This window comes from Silurus aristotelis, assembly GCF_946808225.1.
Source record: "Silurus aristotelis genome assembly, chromosome: 14".
Classification (NCBI taxonomy): domain Eukaryota; kingdom Metazoa; phylum Chordata; class Actinopteri; order Siluriformes; family Siluridae; genus Silurus; species Silurus aristotelis.
In genome coordinates, this window is record NC_139587.1 from 28251275 (window position 1) to 28273694 (window position 22420).

Here is a 22420-nt window from a genome sequence, read left to right on the forward strand (position 1 = left end):
TGTACATTGCTGCATTCATCTTTTCCTCGATCCTGACTAGTGCTACTACTACTGCTTCACTGTAGAGATGGTATTGGCCAGGTGATGAGTGGTGCCTGGTTTCCTCCAGACATGACGCTTGGCATCAGGGCAAAGAGTTTAGTTTTTGTTCCTCATGGTCTTTGAGTTCTGTGAGCTTTTTTGGCAGTCTATCATGTGCCTTTTCCTACCATACAGGCCTGATTGGTGGAGTGCTGCAGAGATGATTGTTCCTCTGGAAGGTTCTTCTCACCACAGAGAAATTGTTGAGGGTCATGGCGAAGGCTGTGAAAACTTATGTACATCAGATTTTTTTTTTCCACATTTTATTTTTAATAAATGTGCAAAGATTTTAAACAAATGTTTTTTGTGTTGTCAATATGGGGTTGTGACTGTAGAATTTTGAGGAGAAGAATGAATTTTATTCCGTTTTGGAATAAAGCCGTAACAATAAAATGTGGAAAAGTGAAGCTCTGTGTGTACAGTATCTCTTTCTGTCTGTCTCTCTGTTTCTATCTGTCTGTTTTTGTCTGTGTCCGTTTGTCTGTCTCTTTCTGTCTGTCTTTCTGCTTTTGTTTGTCTCTTTGTTTCTGTCTATCAGTTTTGTCCTACTATTTTGACCTGTCTGTCTAGCTGCTTCTGTGTTCTGTCTGGGTCTTTTTGTCTGTCTTTTTCTCCGTCTGTCTGTTTCTGTCTGCTGTCTGAGTTTTTTGGATTAAACGACATGCACTGGCAGTAAGAATCAGGATTTGGATATTAAATCGAGTGAAAGTCTCCTGTTTAGGACAGAAGCTTGAAGATTGACGCTCAGTCGTCTGATTCCTTGAATAGTAATGTCTGATTTGAACCAAAATGGAGTTGTTGTTGAAATCGCAGTGTTTACGGAGCTCTGCGTGTAAAAAAAATCACAGACTCACAGCGTTCGCTCGGAAATAACAATTTTTATGAATGTAATGCGTTTGTGTAGAGCAGCCGCTGCAGCGTGGAACATCTCTCATCGCAGTTTAGTCTGGGAAAAAAAGAAAAAACACAAAAATGTATAGAGGCAGAAAAAAAAAACCCACGTATAGAGGCAGAACATTTGATTTCATCCAGTGACGCTAAACCCGGCGTGACAGGCGCTCAATAGCGGCTACGTTTCGCTCGGATGGATTCGGTAAACAGAGCTGGCATGTCATTTACTTCCTCTTTCTGCAAAGTGAGAAAAATGCGCTGCGTTACGGAGAAGGGGATGTACGTCTGCATGACTGCCTCGAGATATTTGGGTTGTTTTGGGTGTTATAGAGGCACTTGTCGATTCAGCAGGTTCTCTCAGCGCCTTCGGGAGATCGGGGCGGGTATGAGGTGGGCGCCGGGAAGCGATAAGAGCGCTAGGTGTTCTGACAGAGTAGGAAAAAAACTTTGTTTTGAGAAGTAAAGATAGAACAGGAGTGCGAATTCCTGAGATTTTTCCTAAAAAAACTAAAATCTGTTTCTGTAACGAGCAGGTACTCAATTGGCTCAATCTGTTTCAAGGTTATTAAATCAGGCATAACATCTGTCGCCGGTTCACCACTGTTCCTTCCTTGGGGCACTTTTAATACTTACTGACCACTGCAGACCAGGAACATCCCACAAGAGCTGCAGCACAATAATCACTCACATTGCTTTAACACTGAAGACTCCTTCCACCACGTGTGGTCCGGGTTACGAATGTCCACCACGTAACCCGGACCTTCTCAATTTAAAGCCTTCTCATGATGTATAGCGTTTTCTTCATTACTAATAGTTAAAATTTCTTCTAGATTTATGGTGTTTGGCAGAAGTAAAATTGATAAAAAGCTTTTTTTTTTTTTTTTATAGATCTGATGAAGGAGGAAGTTCCTGGTTAGGAGCTCTAAACTGGGGGCTTGTTTCACCATATCAATTCCAGAACAGCCAAGAGTTTTGCTCCTTGTACCTGGAGAGATGGTGGGATCAGTGGTGGAGGATGGAGGGATGAGTGGAGATGTTTTGTGGAGGATGTAGATTTTACTATTAAATGAAAACGAATCACTTTTCTTGTGTTATGGTTGGTTGTTTTCCTTTCATGGCATGTAATGTGAAATGCCACGAGAGAACAGAGGAACCACCATAATCGCTGTTTGTTTTGACGCTGGAGACTCCTTCCATACATGTTAACTAAACTCATTTCTCTTACCACAGAAACGTCTCTGCCGTATCAGCGATTGTGTGTTGATCTGTTCCTTATCTTCGTTGTGGGTCCCCATGATCGCGCCGTTGCTATAGAAACGGCAAAGTATCACAGTGACGTTGTTATAAATAAACATGCGATTCCCAGCTGCGCCTGTCAGAGCTCCTGCACGTGTAGCCAGGAACAGATAAAAGTATGACGTGGCCTCGGCGAGGAAAAGATTCGTCCTGGGAATCCGTCAGCGGCGTTCGTCTGTCGTAACCGTCGCGAGTTGAGATTTATAAAGAGTTGTAATAAATGCGCTCGCGTGGCGCGGCCCGGCGCAGCGCGGTGTGGCATGCTGTGATTAATTATAGACGACGGATGGAGGGGTAATTTTCACGCCTGGCGTTCTTCTCATTGCCGGATGCCCGAGCGCCGTTTCTCAAAGAAACCTCTAAATTATTGAACACACCACCTGAAGGTGCGATGGAATAATTAGGTTTATGCAGCAGCCGTTACTCGCTACTGTACAAACCGTGTGGAGAAAAAGAGGAAAAAAAGTCTCCTCCTTTATTGCCTGTGGGTTCCAGCTACATGATGCTGATTTGCAGGAATTTCTTGAAGTTTGTGGGGTTTTAATGTTGTCTAATCGTATTCCTCTGGCCTCACCGGCTCTCTGAACACCTCACACACACTCACACACACTCACACACACTCTCACACACTCCCCGTATGCAGATCTGCAGCTAATGCATATTTATGAAGCAGCTCGGTTTCTTCTGTTGTGTCACTGCGTAAAAGCGTGATGTGATGAAGGGTTATGAAATCCAGCTACTCGGATACCTGCGCTCTGATCAGCTAACGGAAGCGAGATGTTTGTACAAAAGCTCGCTTGTATCTGACAAAAGCCTCGTAGCGCACAGAGCTGCTGGGCTTCTGGAGTCAGCAGTAAATGCCCGAGATCAGGTTATTTCAATATTTATACTGATTTACTGCACAAAAAAAACAAAGAGAGAGAAAGAGAGAGAGAGAGAGAGAGAGAGAGAGAGAGAGAGAGAGAGAGAGAGAGAGAGAGAAAAGAGCTAAACAACTGTCCACATTCCTCACATCATCATGGCTTCAGTTTTCATCAGGTCTTTCCTTGTTCTTAAACAGGGACATGTAAAACTGTATCATTCTCATTATTATTAATGTGTAGATGAGGATTAAGGGCCTTGCTCAAGGGCCCAGGTGTGGGGTGGTGGTAAGGGTTCAGGGGTCAGGGGTTAGGGCGAGGAGCTGAAGGTTGGGGTTACAGTTTATGGCTAGATTTAAAGCTTTGGAGTTAGGGTTAGAATTAAACGTTAGGGGTCAGGTCTAACTGTTAGGATTAGCGTTAAAGTTAGGGTTTAGAGTTTAATCAAGTCAGGAGACAAGAAGCTTTTATTGTCATTTAAAACATATATATCTGATGCAGTACACAGTGAAATGAGACAGTGTCCCTCCAGAACCCTGGTGCTACATATAACAACACAGAGCTACACACAGAACACAGAGCTACACACAGAACACAGAGCTACACACAGAACACAGAGCTACATCACAGAACACAGAGCTACACACAGGACACAGAGCTACATCACAGAACACAGAGCTACACACAGAACACAGAGCTACATCACAGAACACAGAGCTACACACAGAACACAGAGCTACATCACAGAACACAGAGCTACATCACAGAACACAGAGCTACACACAGAACACAGAGCTACATCACAGAACACAGCTACACACAGAACACAGAGCTACACACAGAACACAGAGCTACATCACAGAACACAGAGCTACACACAGAACACAGAGCTACACACAGAACACAGAGCTACATCACAGAACACAGAGATACACACAGAACACAGAGCTACACACAGAACACAGAGCTACACACAGAACACAGAGCTACATCACAGAACACAGAGCTACACACAGAACACAGAGCTACATCACAGAACACAGAGCTACACACAGAACACAGAGCTACACACAGAACACAGAGCTACACACACAGCACAGAGCTACATACAGAACACAGAGCTACACACAGAACACAGAGCTACACACAGAACACAGAGCTACATCACAGAACACAGAGCTACACACAGAACACAGAGCTACACACAGAACACAGAGCTACATCACAGAACACAGAGCTACATCACAGAACACAGAGCTACACACAGAACACAGAGCTACACACAGAACACAGAGCTAGATCACAGAACACAGAGCTACACACAGAACACAGAGCTACACACAGAACACAGAGCTACATCACAGAACACAGAGCTACACACAGAACACAGAGCTACACACAGAACACAGAGCTACACACAGAACACAGAGCTACATCACAGAACACAGAGCTACACACAGAACACAGAGCTACACACAGAACACAGAGCTACATCACAGAACACAGAGCTACACACAGAACACAGAGCTACACACAGAACACAGAGCTACATCACAGAACACAGAGCTACACACAGAACACAGAGCTACATCACAGAACACAGAGCTACACACAGAACACAGAGCTACACACAGAACACAGAGCTACATCACAGAACACAGAGCTACACACAGAACACAGAGCTACACACAGAACACAGAGCTACATCACAGAACACAGAGCTACACACAGAACACAGAGCTACATCACAGAACACAGAGCTACACACAGAACACAGAGCTACACACAGAACACAGAGCTACATCACAGAACACAGAGCTACATCACAGAACACAGAGCTACACACAGAACACAGAGCTACATCACAGAACACAGAGCTACACACAGAACACAGAGCTACATCACAGAACACAGAGCTACACACAGAACACAGAGCTACACACAGAACACAGAGCTACACACAGAACACAGAGCTACATCACAGAACACAGAGCTACACACAGAACACAGAGCTACATCACAGAACACAGAGCTACACACAGAACACAGAGCTACATCACAGAACACAGAGCTACACACAGAACACAGAGCTACACACAGAACACAGAGCTACACACAGAACACAGAACTACATACACAACACAGAGCTACACACAGAACACAGAGCTACATACAGAACACAGAGCTACATACACAACACAGAGCTACATAACACAACACAGAGCTACATACACAACACAGAGCTACATACAGAGCTACATAACACAACACAGAGCTACATACACAACACAGAGCTACATAACAGAACAAAGAGCTACACACAGAACACAGAGCTACATACACAACACAGAGCTACATAACACAACACAGAGCTACATGCAGAACACAGAGCTACATAACAGAACACAGAGCTACATAACAGAACACAGAGCTACATAACAGAACACAGAGCTACACACAGAACACAGAGCTACATACACAACACAGAGCTACATAACACAACACAGAGCTACATACACAACACAGAGCTACATACACAACACAGAGCTACATAACACAACACAGAGCTACATACACAACACAGAGCTACATACAGAGCTACATAACACAACACAGAGCTACATACACAACACAGAGCTACATAACAGAACAAAGAGCTACACACAGAACACAGAGCTACATACACAACACAGAGCTACATAACACAACACAGAGCTACATGCAGAACACAGAGCTACATAACAGAACACAGAGCTACATAACAGAACACAGAGCTACATAACAGAACACACAGCTACATAACAGAACACAGAGCTACACACAGAACACAGAGCTACATACACAACACAGAGCTACATAACACAACACAGAGCTACATGCAGAACACAGAGCTACATAACAGAACACAGAGCTACATAACAGAACACAGAGCTACATAACAGAACACAGAGCTACATAACCGAACACAGAGCTACATACATCGTGTCATCGGTGGGGTTAAAGTTTTATGATGTGGTTAGTTGTTAGAGATTAGGATTAAGGGTTCGTGTTGTAGGTAAGGAAAAAGGTACAGTTAGGGTTTAGAGTTATGGGTTCGGTTTTGGGACAGGTTTTCAGGTTAGTATTTAGATCTACAGGTCAGGATTGGGTTCAGGGTTTAGGGTTAGAGGTAAAAGCTAGGGTTTAGATTTCTAGGTTGGGACTAGAGATCAGGGTTTAAGGTTATGGGTAAAAGTTATGGGTTATATCTCTGGGTTGGGATTAGGGGTCAGGGTTTAGGGTTAACGCTAGAGGTTTTATGTCTGATTTGGGATTAGGGGTCACGGTTTAGGCTCAGAGCTAGGGGTTAGATCTCTGAGTTAGGATTGTGGTAAGGGTTTAGGTTAGGGGTTTAAAACTAGGGTTGGATGTGTGGGTTTGGATTAGGGTTTAGGGTTAGGGGTTAAATCTAGAGGTCAGATGTCTGGGTTGGGATCATGGGTCAGGGTGTAGGGCTGGGGTTAAAGCTAGGGGTTTGATTTACAGGTTAGGATGAGGGGTCAGGGTTTAGGGTTGGTGGATAAAGCCAGGCGTTAGATCTATAAGTTATGATTAGATGAAAGAGTTTAGGTTTAGGGGTAAAAAATAAAGGGTCAAATCTACGGTTTAGGGTTAGGTATTAAAGCTAGCGGTTAGATCTGGGGTAAAAGTAGGGGTTTAGGGTAAAGGCAAATAATTTTTTTATTAGCAGAATAAAAAAAATCAGAATGGCAGGTTTCAGAAACGCCACTAGTTGTTTTGATTTCAGATCAATCCTTTAATAAATTCTGTATCGTGGTTTGTATGAATGCCAATGGAAGCCGTGGTGTGTTTAAACCCAGGGAAATCTGTAATGCAGAATGTGCGTGTCTAGACGACATCTGAGCCGTGAAGACGGAACGCTGCGCTCTGGTGAGACCCGAACAGGCCACGGAGCTGGATTTGAGCTTATGGAAAAGTGTGGATGTGGATGCGTGAGGAGTGATAATGTGATGCAAATGAAAACTTAACAGCTCCTGATTCTGTGTACACGGATGTTGCGTGTGTGTTGCATATGTGTGTGTTGTGTGTCCCGTATCTTCACTAAACAGAATAAAGCAGAAGCTGAGAAAAAGTGATATCAGAATGAAGGAGGAGTGTAGGGTTTGGAGTCTCGTGTTGTCTCGCTGCATGGTGGTGTGTGTGTGACGGTGTGTGATGGTGTGTGATGGTGTGTGCAGCGTCCTCGCCTCAGGCCAAGTTAATTAAACTGCTGCTGGGTGACACATACAAGCATCAGAGAAACTCCAGGCTTTTAATTCTTTATTTATTTTTCTGAAATAAATGTAATCATTTAACTGTACTGCAACATTTCTAAAGTGTACAACTGCATTTATATCACTGGGGCACTCAATTTTATGTGTATATATATATATATATATAAAACATACATTAGGGATGGTAATCGGTGCATAGGCATCAACGTTAATGATGCATCAAGTTTAAAAATCATGCATCGGACACAAGTTGGCATTTGTATCGTGATGCACAGTTGTTGTTTTTTTTTGGTTTGTTTTTTTTACATATTTGAATCATTTAAAAACGATTTATTTATATATAATTATTGGTTAATGTGCTATACTTTCATTATGCAATAATAATTTATGAGCAAGGTTCGATATATATTGATTTCTTGTTGCTAAACCGTTTCTGAAGCGCACCACTGCTGCTACGCGAATATGACGCATCACAACACTACGGAGAAACGAGACCTGAGAGTCACATAGAATAGAGATCAACATGGCAGAGGTAGAGCTGCAACTTCCTGGAGACAGAACAGGAAATGAACGTCTGCATTGTTTTTTTTTCTTTTTTGCACTACAAAGGCGTGTGTGTTAAAGGGTCATGGGTTAGAAGTCAGAAGGCGCTTAAGTAAATTGATGATTTGCTGTCTGTCTGAACCGAAGGGACAAACAGTGAACTTTCTGTACCATACTGAATCACAGAGCATCATATTTGTTTGATCGCATCGTATCGTGTTGAATTGAATGGAAATGGAATGGCTGCTTCATATTTATACTATATACAGTATATGCATACAGATATACATAGATATACATCTATAGAACAAAAATTGAAATAATAATATTAATAATAATATTAATAATCTTAAATATCAGTAATATCAATCATCTTAAAAGGTTCTGAAGAAAAGCATAAAAATCCATAATATCCAGAAAATCCATCAAAAATAATGCATTTTTTGTAGTAACTTGTGATTTATGCACTTTTTCTACCATTTATGTATTTATTTATTTTATATCTTAAGTCCAATATATTTCTGTGCATGATTGATCCGCCTCCAGGAAGCCCCGCCCCCTTTGAACACAGTCTATGAGATCACAGCATCGCAAAACAAACTTCTCCAAGCTTGCTAAAATTATCGAATGATTATGAAATCTGTTTCGGTTCCTCTCCCGAGACCACAAAAAAAGGCTCTGGCATCATCAGGATTCAATCCTGAAATCTCCTGACATTAAGGTGAAACTTCAGTTTGGTTGCAGGCCATTTGGTAGCCCACTCTGGAGCCTTTCCCGGGCTCCTGCCCAAGTTGCGTAGCCCTCAGCTGCTCAGCTCTGTTCCTGAACCCGAGGCGCTTTGCATAAAATCATCCGCCAAATGAACAGATGTGGAAGATCCACTTTAACCAAATGGAGGACAGTTTATCTCCAGCGCTCTCCACACTTCTCTCTGAGTTCACTTTCACATTTCAAGAGTTTGAGTTTTAGCATTATGAGTTTGTGAGGTCATGGGGAAGGTTGTGACCCTCTTTTTTACTGTCGTATTGGTTCTGAAGGAAGAGGTGTTGTAGCCCAGAAGGTAGATGGTGGAACTTTCGATCGGAAGGTTGCGAGTTCAAATACCAGCACTGAAAACTTTACCTTAAGCAGGAGACTCTTAACTATTACTCTTTAAATTCTTCATCAGAAGGTTGTGAGTTCAAGTCCCAGTATGGGCAAGCTGCCACTGCTGTGCCCTTGAGCAAGAACAACTTCTCAGGTGTTTGGATAAATGATGCCCTAATTGTAAATGAAAGAAATATGTTTTGGAGGAATTGTGGGTGTGGCCTTTATATCAATAAAGCTTTCCAAACTGCAAATACATGATCCAGATCTTCATGATTTAGACTTAGATGATTTAGACCAAAAGTTGGCAAAAAGAACACCTGACCATCAGAATGCTATGTGCTTTGTTGAACATCTCAATCCACTTTTAGTGTCCATTCTTTATTATAATGAGGTCCACTCTTCTCTGAAGGTGTTCCACTAGATTTTGTGGAAATTTATGTAGATTCATTCAGCCACAAGGGTGTTAGTAAAGTCCGGTACAGATGTAGGTGAGAAACTGCGGAGGCCTGGGGTGTAGTCAGCATTCACATTTATCTCAAAGGTCTTCCATAGCGCTTCAAAGCAGGAGATCTTTTCTTTAAAGAAAGCCGTTCAAGATCCTCCACTCCAGATCTTCATGGAGGTGACTTTGTGCACTTGTCATGCTGGAGCAGGTTTGGGTCTCCTAGTCCATGTGAAGTTTGGAGAAGATTTGTTAGTTGTATTGGAGTAATTGTTCTATATCCAGTCTCTGCTCTTTGTTTGTGCTCCGGCTGATGTAACCGCCTTGTTTTCATTTGCTGTGTATGTCTGTGTATGTATTTATATATATATAACATATTTTGTATTTTTGCTGCCTTGGCCGTCACGCTTGAAAAACCAGGTACTGGATGAATTGACCGCTTGCGGATGAATAAAGTTGATTCGGTCAGATTGCTTCCAGACAGAAAAGGAGTAGAATTCAAACATGGCTTTGGAACTGATGGATTTTTGAAGCCTGTGTCTGGTGAGAACTCTGCAGGCTGATGATGTAAAGCGCTGGCAGAAGGGAAGAAGCTCATTGTCAAGCAAATATAAAATGTATTTCTAAACAATGCACCATTTCAGATGCATATCTACGAGATGGAATCAAAAAGTTTGAAGATTTGCTTTGTTTACAAGAAAGTGCTTTATTAATCTATGTTTCCACACGATCACCTTCAAAACCGTCCCCTTGCACAGCAACACAGCTCAGTGTTCTTCTAGAAACGTTTCTTGGAAGTCTTCTTTTTGAAGCGTCTCAAGCACGTTCTGCGAGTCGATGGTGTCAAAACGGCGACCTTTGAGCCGCATCTTCATCTTCGGGAAGAAGGCGAAGTCTGTAGGAACCAAATCTGGAGAGTAGGGTGGGTGTGGAAGTGAGATCATGTGGATCGTTCTCTGACGATCATCATGCACGACTCGGCGACATTTTTGGTGTCTAAGCTCGTTGATTGTGTTCCTGGTCTCTCATCGTTTTCCAGTGATGTTCTTCGGCTCTTGAAGCGCGTGCCGCTCAAAACACCTCGAACGACGCGTTGCATCATCGCATATGTCGAACGTACGTTACCTCAAACGTCTTTGTGGCAGATTTGCCCCCTTTCATGCAGAATTTCATGTTTCTCTTTGTTCTAACTTGTGTCCGTTATGAAATTGCCTTCACACAACTTCTCATTTGTGTGGACTTCTTACATTTATGTGAGTTTTCTTCATGTTCCCAAAACCTTGGTGACTTCAAATTAGCAGTAGATGTTCACTTGTGTTTTCGAGGAAGCATGCCTTACATTTCCCACCTCACAGATCAGAAGGAGTTTGAGCATCACAGTATTCAGAAAGTAAACTATTAAGAAAAAAGCTTCCTCATGGGTTCCTTGGAATCCTTTCTGATAGAGAAACCCAAAGTTCCTATAGAGAACATTATAGGAGAAGCTAAAAAATGATTAAGGGGTCTACAGGTTGGGGTCAGGATCCTGCTATGAGCAATACTGGGAATACTGGTCCAAAGATGAACCCCTGAGGAACCTTTGAGGAACCCTTAAATGTTCAGTGTAACTGTGAAGTGTTAAAGGTGTGTAATATGAAGCGTGTATGAGGGACATGATTCCTACCTAAAGATGTTAAAAGCAAAATCTGCACAATGTGACACAGAGCCCCATTTTCCTTTACATCTCAGTTATCTGGTGACGTAGGAACTCTGTCTTTCTGTCTCCAGAAATCCGTCAGCCTCATTAGAGGCCATTTTCCCGCCGAGTTTGCCAATCGATGACTCCATCAATTAATCCCTCGGTCAATTAGTGACCTGGGAAAACGGCTCAGTGTGCACTCTGAAACCCGTCCTGTCCATCATTCAGTCCTCAGCTTTGATTCGTTCCAGTGCCTCCAGCGATCGATCCTGCAGAACCCGATACAGCTGGGAGAGCTCCAGAAAAGCGAGAGAGACCGGCACCAGGCAGTGCACTAACCACTTTATTACACCGCTGCCGGCTGTACCTTCAAGACCTGCATGGTGTTTTTATTTTTATTAACTTTCAAAAATATGTTCGAGACATTATGGTAATTACGCAGGACGTGTCCTGGTGCTAATGTCCGTAACCCGGGGCGCTTGCAGTTTCCACCATGTTCTCTCCATTGATCTGTTTTTTTAAATTAAATGCTTAGGTGATAACCAGGACAAATTCTGAGATGTTAAAGCTCTCGGACAGACGCATAAGGATATTTTTGAGACCATATATTTATTTTGTACATCCGTCTAAACTCTATATGCATTTTATTCAATGTTTTAGAAGAAGATCTCAAAGTGTGAACCTGAGAATGTGCTATGTCATATATACGAGTTTCAAAAAGGTTCAAGAATCTGGACCTTCATATGTCAGTGTGCCAACTGACTGTACAACTGGTGCTGTTCTGACCATGTGCAATTTCATCATGGACAGCAAGTTGAACACTTGGTCACTCAGCTCTCCTCACACGTGAGTTTCTCACCAGAAACAACACAATCTCACTTCCGCACACACCCTACTCGCCCGATTCCTGTGGACTTCTCCCTTTTCCCAAAGATGTAGATCCAGCTCGAAGTGAGCTCTTTGAAACTCCTTTGATACCAACTCGTTTCTCAGTTGCTGGTCAGGCTGTTACTCTGTGGCCAGGAAGTTCTTATTAAAACACTTTGCTTTTTTTGCCTTTACATCCTCATGTGGTGACCAAATTTTGGTCTAGGTTCTCCAGGATCCACTTCACCCTCAGTCCACAGGTATGAGTCCTTCTTGAAGAGTCTGACATCACAGACAGACAGATAGATAAACAGACAGATAGATAAAACAGGTACACAGCAACAAAATGCAGTTTAGCATCTACGAGAAGTGCAAATAGTAGCAATTATGCAAATTGACAAGTGCAGATAAATATACAAATATATGTAGAGCATGTAAATATATAAGTGGATCAATGTACAGCAAATAAATATAAAGTCTCTGGCAGTGAAAATAATGTGTGAAAGCAATTACACCATGAATAAACACACACACACACACACACACACACACACACACACACACACACACACACACACACACACATATATATATCAAATGGGCTTTTTCTTAAAAACATGAATGATTTGTTCATTTTGAACGAGTCTTTAATGTGAATCAGAAGAATGAGTCATCTCAAAGAGTGATTCATTTTCTCCCGGACGCGCAAGAGCAAAGTTTACAAGAGTCGTTCGTTCGTTTATCACATGACTCCTAATTATTGGAACTATAGTTGAAGTTGGCGTATGTAGACGTGTTGGAGGATCTGCTTATTGAAAATATAACTGTATATTATTTCTGATCAAAAGAAATGAAATGAACTAAATGACTCAAAAAAGATTCGTACATTTTGATAAATGAGATTCGCAGAACAGAGTCTCTAAAATAAACCCATTTACAGGATCCAGAAATTATGCAATTTATGTTCGACATGTTTGAAATGCATTTAATTGTATACTGTTTCAATGAAACTCTTTTCTCACCAGGTCTGTGATATTCTGAAAACGTTCTGAACTAAATCTAACTTTAATTGAATCGACAACAGAATATGAGGTGGAAGCTTATTGGTTAAGGCATTGGACTTTAAATAAGAAGGTCGAAAGTAAGTGAGTAAGTCGAACTCGGGGCCCCTGAGCAAGGCCCTTTACTCCATAGCTTCTCGGTTGTGTGAATGAGATAAACGTAAGTCTCTCTGGATGAGGGCATCTGACAAACATGTTGGAAGTTTGCTGCTGTGGTTTTTGAGTCTTGAATACGAACATTTAACTTTTAGATTTTCACGTGAAATGAAGGTGAGATTTTGAGCAGATGAAAACGTCTCTAAGTCTAACATTGCTGTCACAACGTGTAAACCCACCATCTCTCCAAAACACAGATTACACTTATTAAAATGACTGTGTGCTCTGGAGAAGATTCTCACCACCAGGAGATGGACCTTGTCACATGACTCTAGCTGGGTGTAAAGATTTGTAGAGCTGGAGCTGAGAACAGATGGAGGTCTGGTTGTAATTGTCATGTGCAGGTTGGGACACTGATGATTCCTGTTGTACAGCTGGTCAGGGACACAGGGGTCAGGATGTCTCTGATGAGTGATCCGATTTTGTCCTTGGTTTGACCTTCAGAACTGCAAGTAAATTCCCAGCGCAGCTAAGATTGGTGGGGTGAAGATCCAACTCACACCCGGTGTTCCTGGGATCCGTCGTGACCTTGATAATGACCTTGACCAGGATAAAGATGAAGCCCATTTGATTGCGCGGTTGAGCCGTTACCATGGAAACCATAACGCATTCATCATCTACGCCACGGAAAAACGAACGACCAGAAGAAAGATAAGGATAGAAAGACGTCGATGTGACTTAAATGCTTTCAGACGGAAAAAACAGATAAAGACCGTCCTTGGAGACGCTCGTCTGGACGGCTGGCGTTTGAGAGGCTCGGCACGCTCGAAACGAGCCGCGTACGAAGCGTCTGCTTCCTCCAGCTGCTGCGTGATGCTCCCTGCAGGAACACACGAGGAGAATGTCACGAGTGTGTCGCACAATGGCACAACGACAAGGGCAGGATTTTACATCAGTGTCCAACACGCACTCCAGGGACCCCAACAGACCGATCCGTCATTACACGCTCCCTCATTAGCCCACTTGTAATTGCATTGTGGGTAGTCGGGGAAGCCATAAATCTACAGCAAACACAGGGGAGGAGATGATCAGAGAAGGATACGGCTTCCAGTCCTGTTTTAGACCTGCTAGTGTAAAGGACAACGAGATCCATGTGACTTTTTATTCTTCATTCTTGACGTTACTTTTCACACTACATTCCACATTTAGTCTCCAGATGCTGTTAGAATGAGCTCCACTCTTCTGGAATGATGTTCCACTAGATTTTGTGGAGATTTATTCAACCGCGAGAGGCGTTAGTAAAGTCAGGTAGTGGAGAAGGTAAGGAGGTTCCTGGGGTGCAGTCAGCGTTCACATTCATCATGTTCAATAGGGTTGGAGCTCTAAAGCAGGAGAACTTCCATATCTTCCAACCCATGGAAAGCAGATCTTAATGCAGTATCATGGTGGAACAGGTTTGAGTCTCCTGGTCCTAAGTGAAGGACATCCAAAGACGTCTGATACAGTTTTGTGTAACAGTTTGAGGAAGAAACATATATCAGGTGTAAAAAATGTACCTGGGTTTATTTTGGTAATTAATTTTTTTATTATTATTTCTAAAAAATCAGAAAAGTTTCTCTCTCAGCACACAGTCACTATTCTCTCCATTTCATTCTCTCTCTCTCTCTCTCTCTCTCTCTCTCTCTCTCTCTCTCTCTCTCTCTCTCTCTACCTCTATCTACCTCTCTCACCTTTCTTTCTTTCTTTCTTTCTTTCTTTCTTTCTTTCTTTCTTTCTTTCTTTCTTTCTTTCTTTCTTTCTCTCTCTTTCTGTCAAATTTCTTGGGTTTCTTGTGTACCTCTGTCTGTCTGTCTGTCTGTCTGTCTGTCTGTCTGTCTGTCTGTCTGTCTGTCTGTCTGTCTCACCTTTCTTTCATTCTTTCTTTCTTTCTTTCTTTCTTTCTTTCTTTCTTTCTTTCTTTCTTTCTTTCTTGGATTTTTTTAAGTATGAACATAAAAATCTGTATTTTTTTATTAAACTTCTTTGACATTAGTTTCCTCCACCATGTTGTCTCTCTCTGGCACACGGTGTGTCTTCGTCCTCACAGCTGATGGACTTAATCGCTCTTTTGGCTCGTGATAATTCCAGAACGCAGACTGCTTGAGGACGGCTAACGTCCGTCAGTAGCTTACACCAGACTCCATGCTAACACTAATAAATACATACTGAATGCTGCTGGTGCAGGGATTTGACTCTTACCCACTTCGAGACTGCGTCCCCAGACTGACGGACGTTCGTTTAGCGTCTCATTTACAGAATGTCGAGTTCAGGAGACATTCCATCATATCCATTGATTTTATGGTGAGGTCAGACTTCCTGCTGTTCCTGTTCTCCCATCAGAAAGTCAGAAAGTCTTCAGATCTTCAGCCGTCTGAATATCTGAATTAGCATCCAGCCAGAGAGTGCTGTGATGCGCAGAGGCTTAGCGAGCTTAGCTTTCGTTAGCTAGACGGCAGCTGAAGCCTCGGGTCCCTCCAGGCCAAATTATACAACTTCATACAGAACCATCTGTCCACGTTGCCCGACATCCCGTTCTGGCTCCGATGCAGCAGGAAAAAAAAAGTAATTATCTCTCGTTTTTTATTGCCAGAGACGGTGCTGATGCTACGTCCTGCTATCCGCGACTCGGCGTCTTGAATGTCAATGTATTCGTCATGTCAGACTCAGGGAGCTCAGGTTACTCGCCAAAATGTCAGATTTATCCTGAAATCCTGCAAAGAACTTTATTGAGGATTCCGTGTGTTTCGTGGCCAAGAACTCGAATCCGTCGTGTTTGTCCTCGGCTTCTCCGACCCGAGTTTCGCTAACGTCGCTCGCTAATCACAAACAAACAAACAAAAATATACACGCAGAGTAAATAACCCTGATGAAATATTCACCCCAGACCTGAAGTGTTTTTATTCTGCTCTCACCTTATCCTTTCATCTTTTTATTTTTATAGTTTTTTCTTCATATTACATTGCCTCCTATTTCTTTATATATTTGTATCTATTTTATTTCTGATCCCTTATATTCATTTCTTTATATCCTTTAGATTTTTTTTGTTTATTTGATTTTTATCTGTTTAATTTTTCAACATCATTAAAAAAATTTTCTCTCAAAGAGAAAACTAAAAAACTTTTGCTTCCCAGTTACAATAAACCGACACCCATTTCCTGCACAGGAGCAGCAGACAGTGTTATTACTGAAGTCAAGGTTTCGCTTCAAGGTTGTCAGTTTGAGGTGAAGGAAAGTGAGCAGAGTTTGTATGAAAGAAAAATGCTGCAAGAGAAAGAGAGAAAAAAAAACGGAAATGAGATATTATCCCTGCATGTTAAAAAAAAAAAAACAGTTCAAGAATCAATTTGTTACTTTTGTTAATGTAATTTAAGTATTGTGTCTGATGAAGGACTGGTAGCCCATGCAGCTTCAAAATAAATACATTAATTAATGAATAAAAAAAAAAAAAAGTTTAAAATATTAATTAATATATATATATATATATATATATATATAAATACAATTTACTGTATATATATAAAAGAATATATAAAATGTATATATAAATATCTGTCTATAAATACATTTTATTTATTATTTTTTAAAGAGCCCTGTTTTGTGGTGGCTGTTAAATGAACATTGAAAATCTAAAACCAAAAAATGATTAAAATCAAATTATAAAAAAAATTATAGAAAAAAAAAAAGATCACATTAGTATTTTCTTTATCGTAAGGCCAATGAAAAGTGCGCTAGTCTGTAATATGCTAATGCTGACGGAGGATACTAAACTAGTGTCTATTTATAAATAAAAACAAGAATTATGTTCGCATTGTAGCTTAAAAAATAGTTGGATTGGAAAATGCAGTTATTTTTATCTTATTTCTTCTTCCAGAAAAAAAAAATTAAAACGAGGCGTCTCTTAACTGATATTCAGAAGCGTCTCAAAAACATCTCTTCAGCAGGAAAACAGTGATTAATGTGTGTGTGTGTGTGTGTGTGTGTGTGTGTGTGTTATCAATTCGTACTCGTTCTCAATAGCCCACAGCAGCTGGATCTCCTTACATCTGCTGCTGCGGGAGCTCGAGATTCGCGATTAGCCTTTTTTTCACTCGCGTCTTCCATAAAGAGCAAAAATGACCTCTTCAGTGTGTTTGTATCGCGGCTCATCACCACTGTCCTTTCATTTCAGCGCAGCAGGAAGTAGCTTGAGATTCCTAACGGGAAATGACGCCGATTATCGCCCAAGTCAACACCAACCTCGTCTCTGATGAAGAAATTGTAACGAGCTACAAAAAAAAAAAACAGTCTTGCAACCTAAACCCCGCTGCTTTTTCTGCATATATTTCAATATTGGTTACATGAAAAAAATGGCTTTAACTTGCCCTGTATTCCACTTACTGTAGCTCTGAAACTGATTCATTTTATGTACTTTTTATCCTTTTATGATTACATTTACCATAAATGGAAAAAAAAAACATCTAGCAGCGATAAACTTCCTTTCCTTCAGCAGCATCTCTTTATTCTCAGATCCAGAAGGTCCTGAAGACGCTAAAACTGGAGACTCCTTCCGTAAATCCAACCACAACGATCCTATCTGAGAGAACGTTTTCATAGAAGAGATGATCGATTGGACTTAAGCTCCACCCCTTTGCCATTGAAACGGCTGTTTTCTTAAACTGGAAGTTAGCATGATCCTTTGAAAGACATGCTAACAGACACGAGCATTCTGATTACGTTAACCGCTAGTTTCTGCATGCTAGATGATTCCCCTGAGTTTTGACCCCTCTAACCTCTCTCTGTTTTTTTTTTCCTCAGACACATCGAGAACTGGTTGGGGTTGCAAACTGTACAGGAGGTGGACATGGCTCTGTACACTGGAATCCAGAGATTGTGAGTAGAAGAAGCATTTCACAGCAGCGTATCGCTAATCAGTTGATCTCATCCTCATGCTGAGCTCATACAGCGTGAGCCACAGCTGATACGGCTTCAAGTAACGGTGCTAGCAAGAGCGCTGGAAGCAGTGGAGATATGGATTAGCATCAGGCGATGCCGCTAGCCCGGTCAGCCGGGCGTTTCATATCTCCCGGCGGTTGACTTTAGCGCCGTGGATTTTCCTCTTAAGTCGCCCACAAACAATAAGATCCTCCCCAAGGCCTGTTTCACACCGATCAAATAAACAGCACTGAAGCAGCCAGGAAATTTAATTACGTTCCCAATCGCTCTGCGTCACGCCACAGCTCTGCCTTCCTTTCCTTCTCCTTCACTCTTTCCCTCTCCCTGCTTGGCCCGCTGTCGAGATGTTCTTTCAAAAAAAAACGTCCTCACAGATGCCTCACGGGAACTCGTCCACGCGCCTCGTCTCGCCGTACATTCGCTCGGCACACGCACGCTTTTCTCCGGGACCATTTCCGAAAGCTAAAAGCAATTACAGCAGCACTGATTAGCATGTTTCTCATTAGCCGCTAGCGTTTGTCAATACTCCACCTCCAATAGCGTCTGAAAACCAAAACATCTCCTCACTTCCTTTTTAACCCGTTTTATTGATCTGAAATTGCAGCTTATGTTTAATTATATTACAGAAGATCAATTTATGACCTGGTCAGGAGCTGGAGATAAACATGGAGCTGGGGCTGGAGATATATTCATGTAGATGGAGATAAACATGGAGCTGGAGATAAACATGGAGCTGGAGATGAAGATGGAGCTGGAGATGAAGATGGAGCTGGAGATGAAGATGGTGCTAGAGATAAAACTTGTAATGGAGATAAAGCTGGAGATAAAATAAAAATAAAGATGGAAATGTAGCTGGAGATGAGATAGAAATGGAAATGAAGCTGGAGCTAGAATATGTAATGGAGATGTAGCTGGTGATGAGAGAAATAGAAATAGAATGGATATAAGGCTGGAGATCAAACTTGTAATGAAGATGGAGCTGAAGGTGAGATGGAGATAGAGCTAGAGATAAAATAGAAATGGAGCTGGAGATGAAGCTAAAGATAAATCTTGTAATGAAACTGAAGATGAGCTGGAATCGGTGATGAAGCTGGAGAAGAAATTTGAAATAAAGCTGGAGATGGAAATGGAACTGAAGGTGGAGCTGGAGATTAACTAGTAATGAGATGGAGCTGGAGGTGAGATATAAATGGAGCTGGAGATAAGACGTGTAATGAAAATGAAGCTGGAGATGGAGGCGTTGCTTTAAGAGGATTTTTATTTGTAATAACATTTTACCCAGTTTGAGAATCAAATTCTCAACAAAATCAAAAGTAATAAAAGTCTAATAAAATAATAAAATAAACACTGGATCTATCTTCTACTCTGAAGGTGCAGCTTGTGATGTTGCAGCAGCATTTCCTGCTTTTTTCATCACCAAAACAGCAACTTTCTCTAATCTAAAAAATCCATAATCAAATCCATTCAAATAATTTGTGACTCAGTGCTGGTTGGACATTATGAGGAACCTGGAGGAACTCGATGGAAACCCACGCAAATCCACACTGATCCAGAGACCCTGGTGCCGTGAGGAGACTCTGTTAGATCCAGTGATGGGCCTCAGATATAACCCATACACAGATCTGATAATTTTTTTAGAAGCGGTTAATGTTATGGAATCGTGACCTTGAGCGTTCGTGTCCTGCACCGTGCACCTCACCATCACGTGGGCTTCGACCCAAATCAGAAGGCGCTGATGCGATTACTCGTCCTCACGGCTGTAATGAAACAGGACCGAGTGCTCGGCACGAATAAACACCTGGCAGATGCCGGCGATAAAACCGGATTCAATATACATAATTGATTTGAGATGTCGGCGAGAGAAACGAGGAGAAGGAGGAGATGTTGCTTTCTCCACGAGCATCCTGGCTGTAATGATACCTCAGGAGGAAGAGAAGATGATGCGATTTTTATCATTTCTTTTATATTCTCCTTTTAGACGTCTAAATAATTATCAGCTCGGACGGTGCCGGTGTCGGTCCGGGTTAAAACGAGCGAGCTGCACCTTTTCCCCTCGTCTCACAACTCGTGTGCTTCAACCCAGACCTATGATTTCCCTCAAACGCGACTTTAAATCAGCAGGTAATCAGCACATTCGCTGTTTGACGCTGGCGCGAGCCACAGGCGCTCCTTCTCTCTCCGAACGTCGGTTTCCATAGATACCATCATGGCTTAGCCTTCGCAGCTATTTACAATAAGGCCTCTTCAAGTGTGTGTGTGTGTGTGTGTGTGTGTGTGTGTGTGTGTGTGTGTGTGTGTGTGTGTGTGTGCACCTACAAGTGTTTGGGAAAATGTCACAGCGGTCGTTTGAGAAGAAAAACAACAATATTTGTGTTCTTTTGTGTTTCAGGACTATCATGAACTGCAATCTGAGGACGATCCAATCTCGAGCCTTCGCCCAAAACCCACACCTGCGCTACATGTGAGTCACTTTTCCGACTTTTCCCGAGTAGAAGAACTTCACACAGCCTGAATAGGGTTCATTCAATCCCATGGAAAATTTTTTTCCTCTTTTCATTTTTGTGTCTCAGAAATACAACTAAAGTCACAAAACTCGTAAATGTGTGAATCTACTGGATGTTGGTCCTGTAGTGTGTTAGGAGCTGGAGGACTGAAGAAACATGGAATTTATGGAACAGTAGATGATGGGAAGTTGGAGGACATTAAAAGTAACACTGCAATGCTTTAGAAGGAGGCGTTCGGCCTGTAAGGAGAGTGAATGTGGGATCATGGGAATGTGGGTCCTCAAAGACTTGGTGAATGCAGTAGAATGAGAGAAATGAGGAAAACTGAACTCTGGAAATGCAGGATTCCTGAAAATAGATTGGGGATCAAATGGATTTTTTTAAACACATGGTTATAAAATATTTGGTTATAGATTTTAAAAGTAAAGCACTTTGTACATGAGGCTGTTAAAAGACTGAATTTCTGATGGATGGATGGATGGATGGATGGATGGATGGATGGATGGATGGATGGATGGATGGATGGATGGATGGATGGATGATTTCTGAAAGTAGAATTGTAATTGTAGGGTTTTGGGAAGTTTGTAAACACAAGACTATTGGAACACTTAAAAATATTTGGGGGTTTGGGAATAATGGATCTACAGAACACTGAAGAAATGACTTAGGGTCATGAAACCCTGGGAGAAAGAGGCTCAGGTGACATGGGATATTAAGAGAAAAGGATCTGGGTGTGGGTTTGATGGAGCAGTAGTGATGGAGCAGTAATGATGAAGAAGTAATGGTGGAGCAGTAATGGTGGAGCAGTAATGGTGGAGCAGTAATGGTGGAGCAGTAATGATGGAGCAGTAATGATGGAGCAGTAATGGTGGAGCAGTAATGATGGAGCAGTAATGATGAAGCAGTAATGATGAAGCAGTAATGATGGAGCAGTAATGATGGAGCAGTAATGATGGAGCAGTAATGGTGGAGCAGAAATGATGGAGCAGTAATGATGAAGCAGTAATGGGGGAGCAGTAATGATGGAGCAGTAATGGTGGAGCAGAAATGATGGAGCAGTAATGATGGAGCAGTAATGATAGAGCAGTAATGGTGGAGCAGTAATGGTGGAGCAGTAATGATGGAGCAGTAATGATGGAGCAGTAATGATGGAGCAGTAATGGGGGAGCAGTAATGATGGAGCAGTAATGGTGGAGCAGTAATGATGGAGCAGTAATGGTGGAGAAGTAATGATGGAGCAGTAATGATGGAGAAGTAATGATGGAGCAGTAATGGTGAAGCAGTAATGATGGAGCAGTAATGATAGAGCAGTAATGGTGGAGCAGTAATAGTGGAGCAGTAATGATGGAGCAGTAATGGTGGAGCAGTAATGATGGAGCAGTAATGATGGAGCAGTAATGATGGAGCAGTATTGATGGAGCAGTAATGATGGAGCAGTAATGGTGGAGCAGTAATGGTGGAGCAGTAATGATGGAGCAGTAATGGTAGAGAAGTAATGATGGAGAAATAATGATGGAGCAGTAATGGTGGAGAAGTAATGATGGAGCAGTAATGGTGGAGAAGTAATGATGGAGCAGTAATGATGGAGCAGTAATGACGGAGCAGTAATGATGGAGAAATAATGATGGAGCAGTAATGATGGAGCAGTAGTGATGGAGCAGTAATGATGGAGAAATAATGATGGAGCAGTAATGGTGGAGAAGTAATGATGGAGCAGTAATGATGGAGCAGTAATGATGGAGCAGTAATGATGGAGAAATAATGATG

General features: G+C 41.9%; 1 protein-coding gene across 1 annotated transcript in view; it reads left to right on the forward strand.

The window, feature by feature from the left end:
- Positions 1-22420, forward strand: part of ntrk3a (neurotrophic tyrosine kinase, receptor, type 3a) — a 167481-nt gene that overhangs the window by 8593 nt on the left and 136468 nt on the right. Inside the window, exons 2-3 of the mRNA XM_083561775.1 lie at positions 18012-18086; positions 20539-20610. Coding sequence (XP_083417901.1) covers positions 18012-18086; positions 20539-20610 — 147 coding nt within the window. The remainder of the gene's footprint in view (positions 1-18011; positions 18087-20538; positions 20611-22420) is intronic.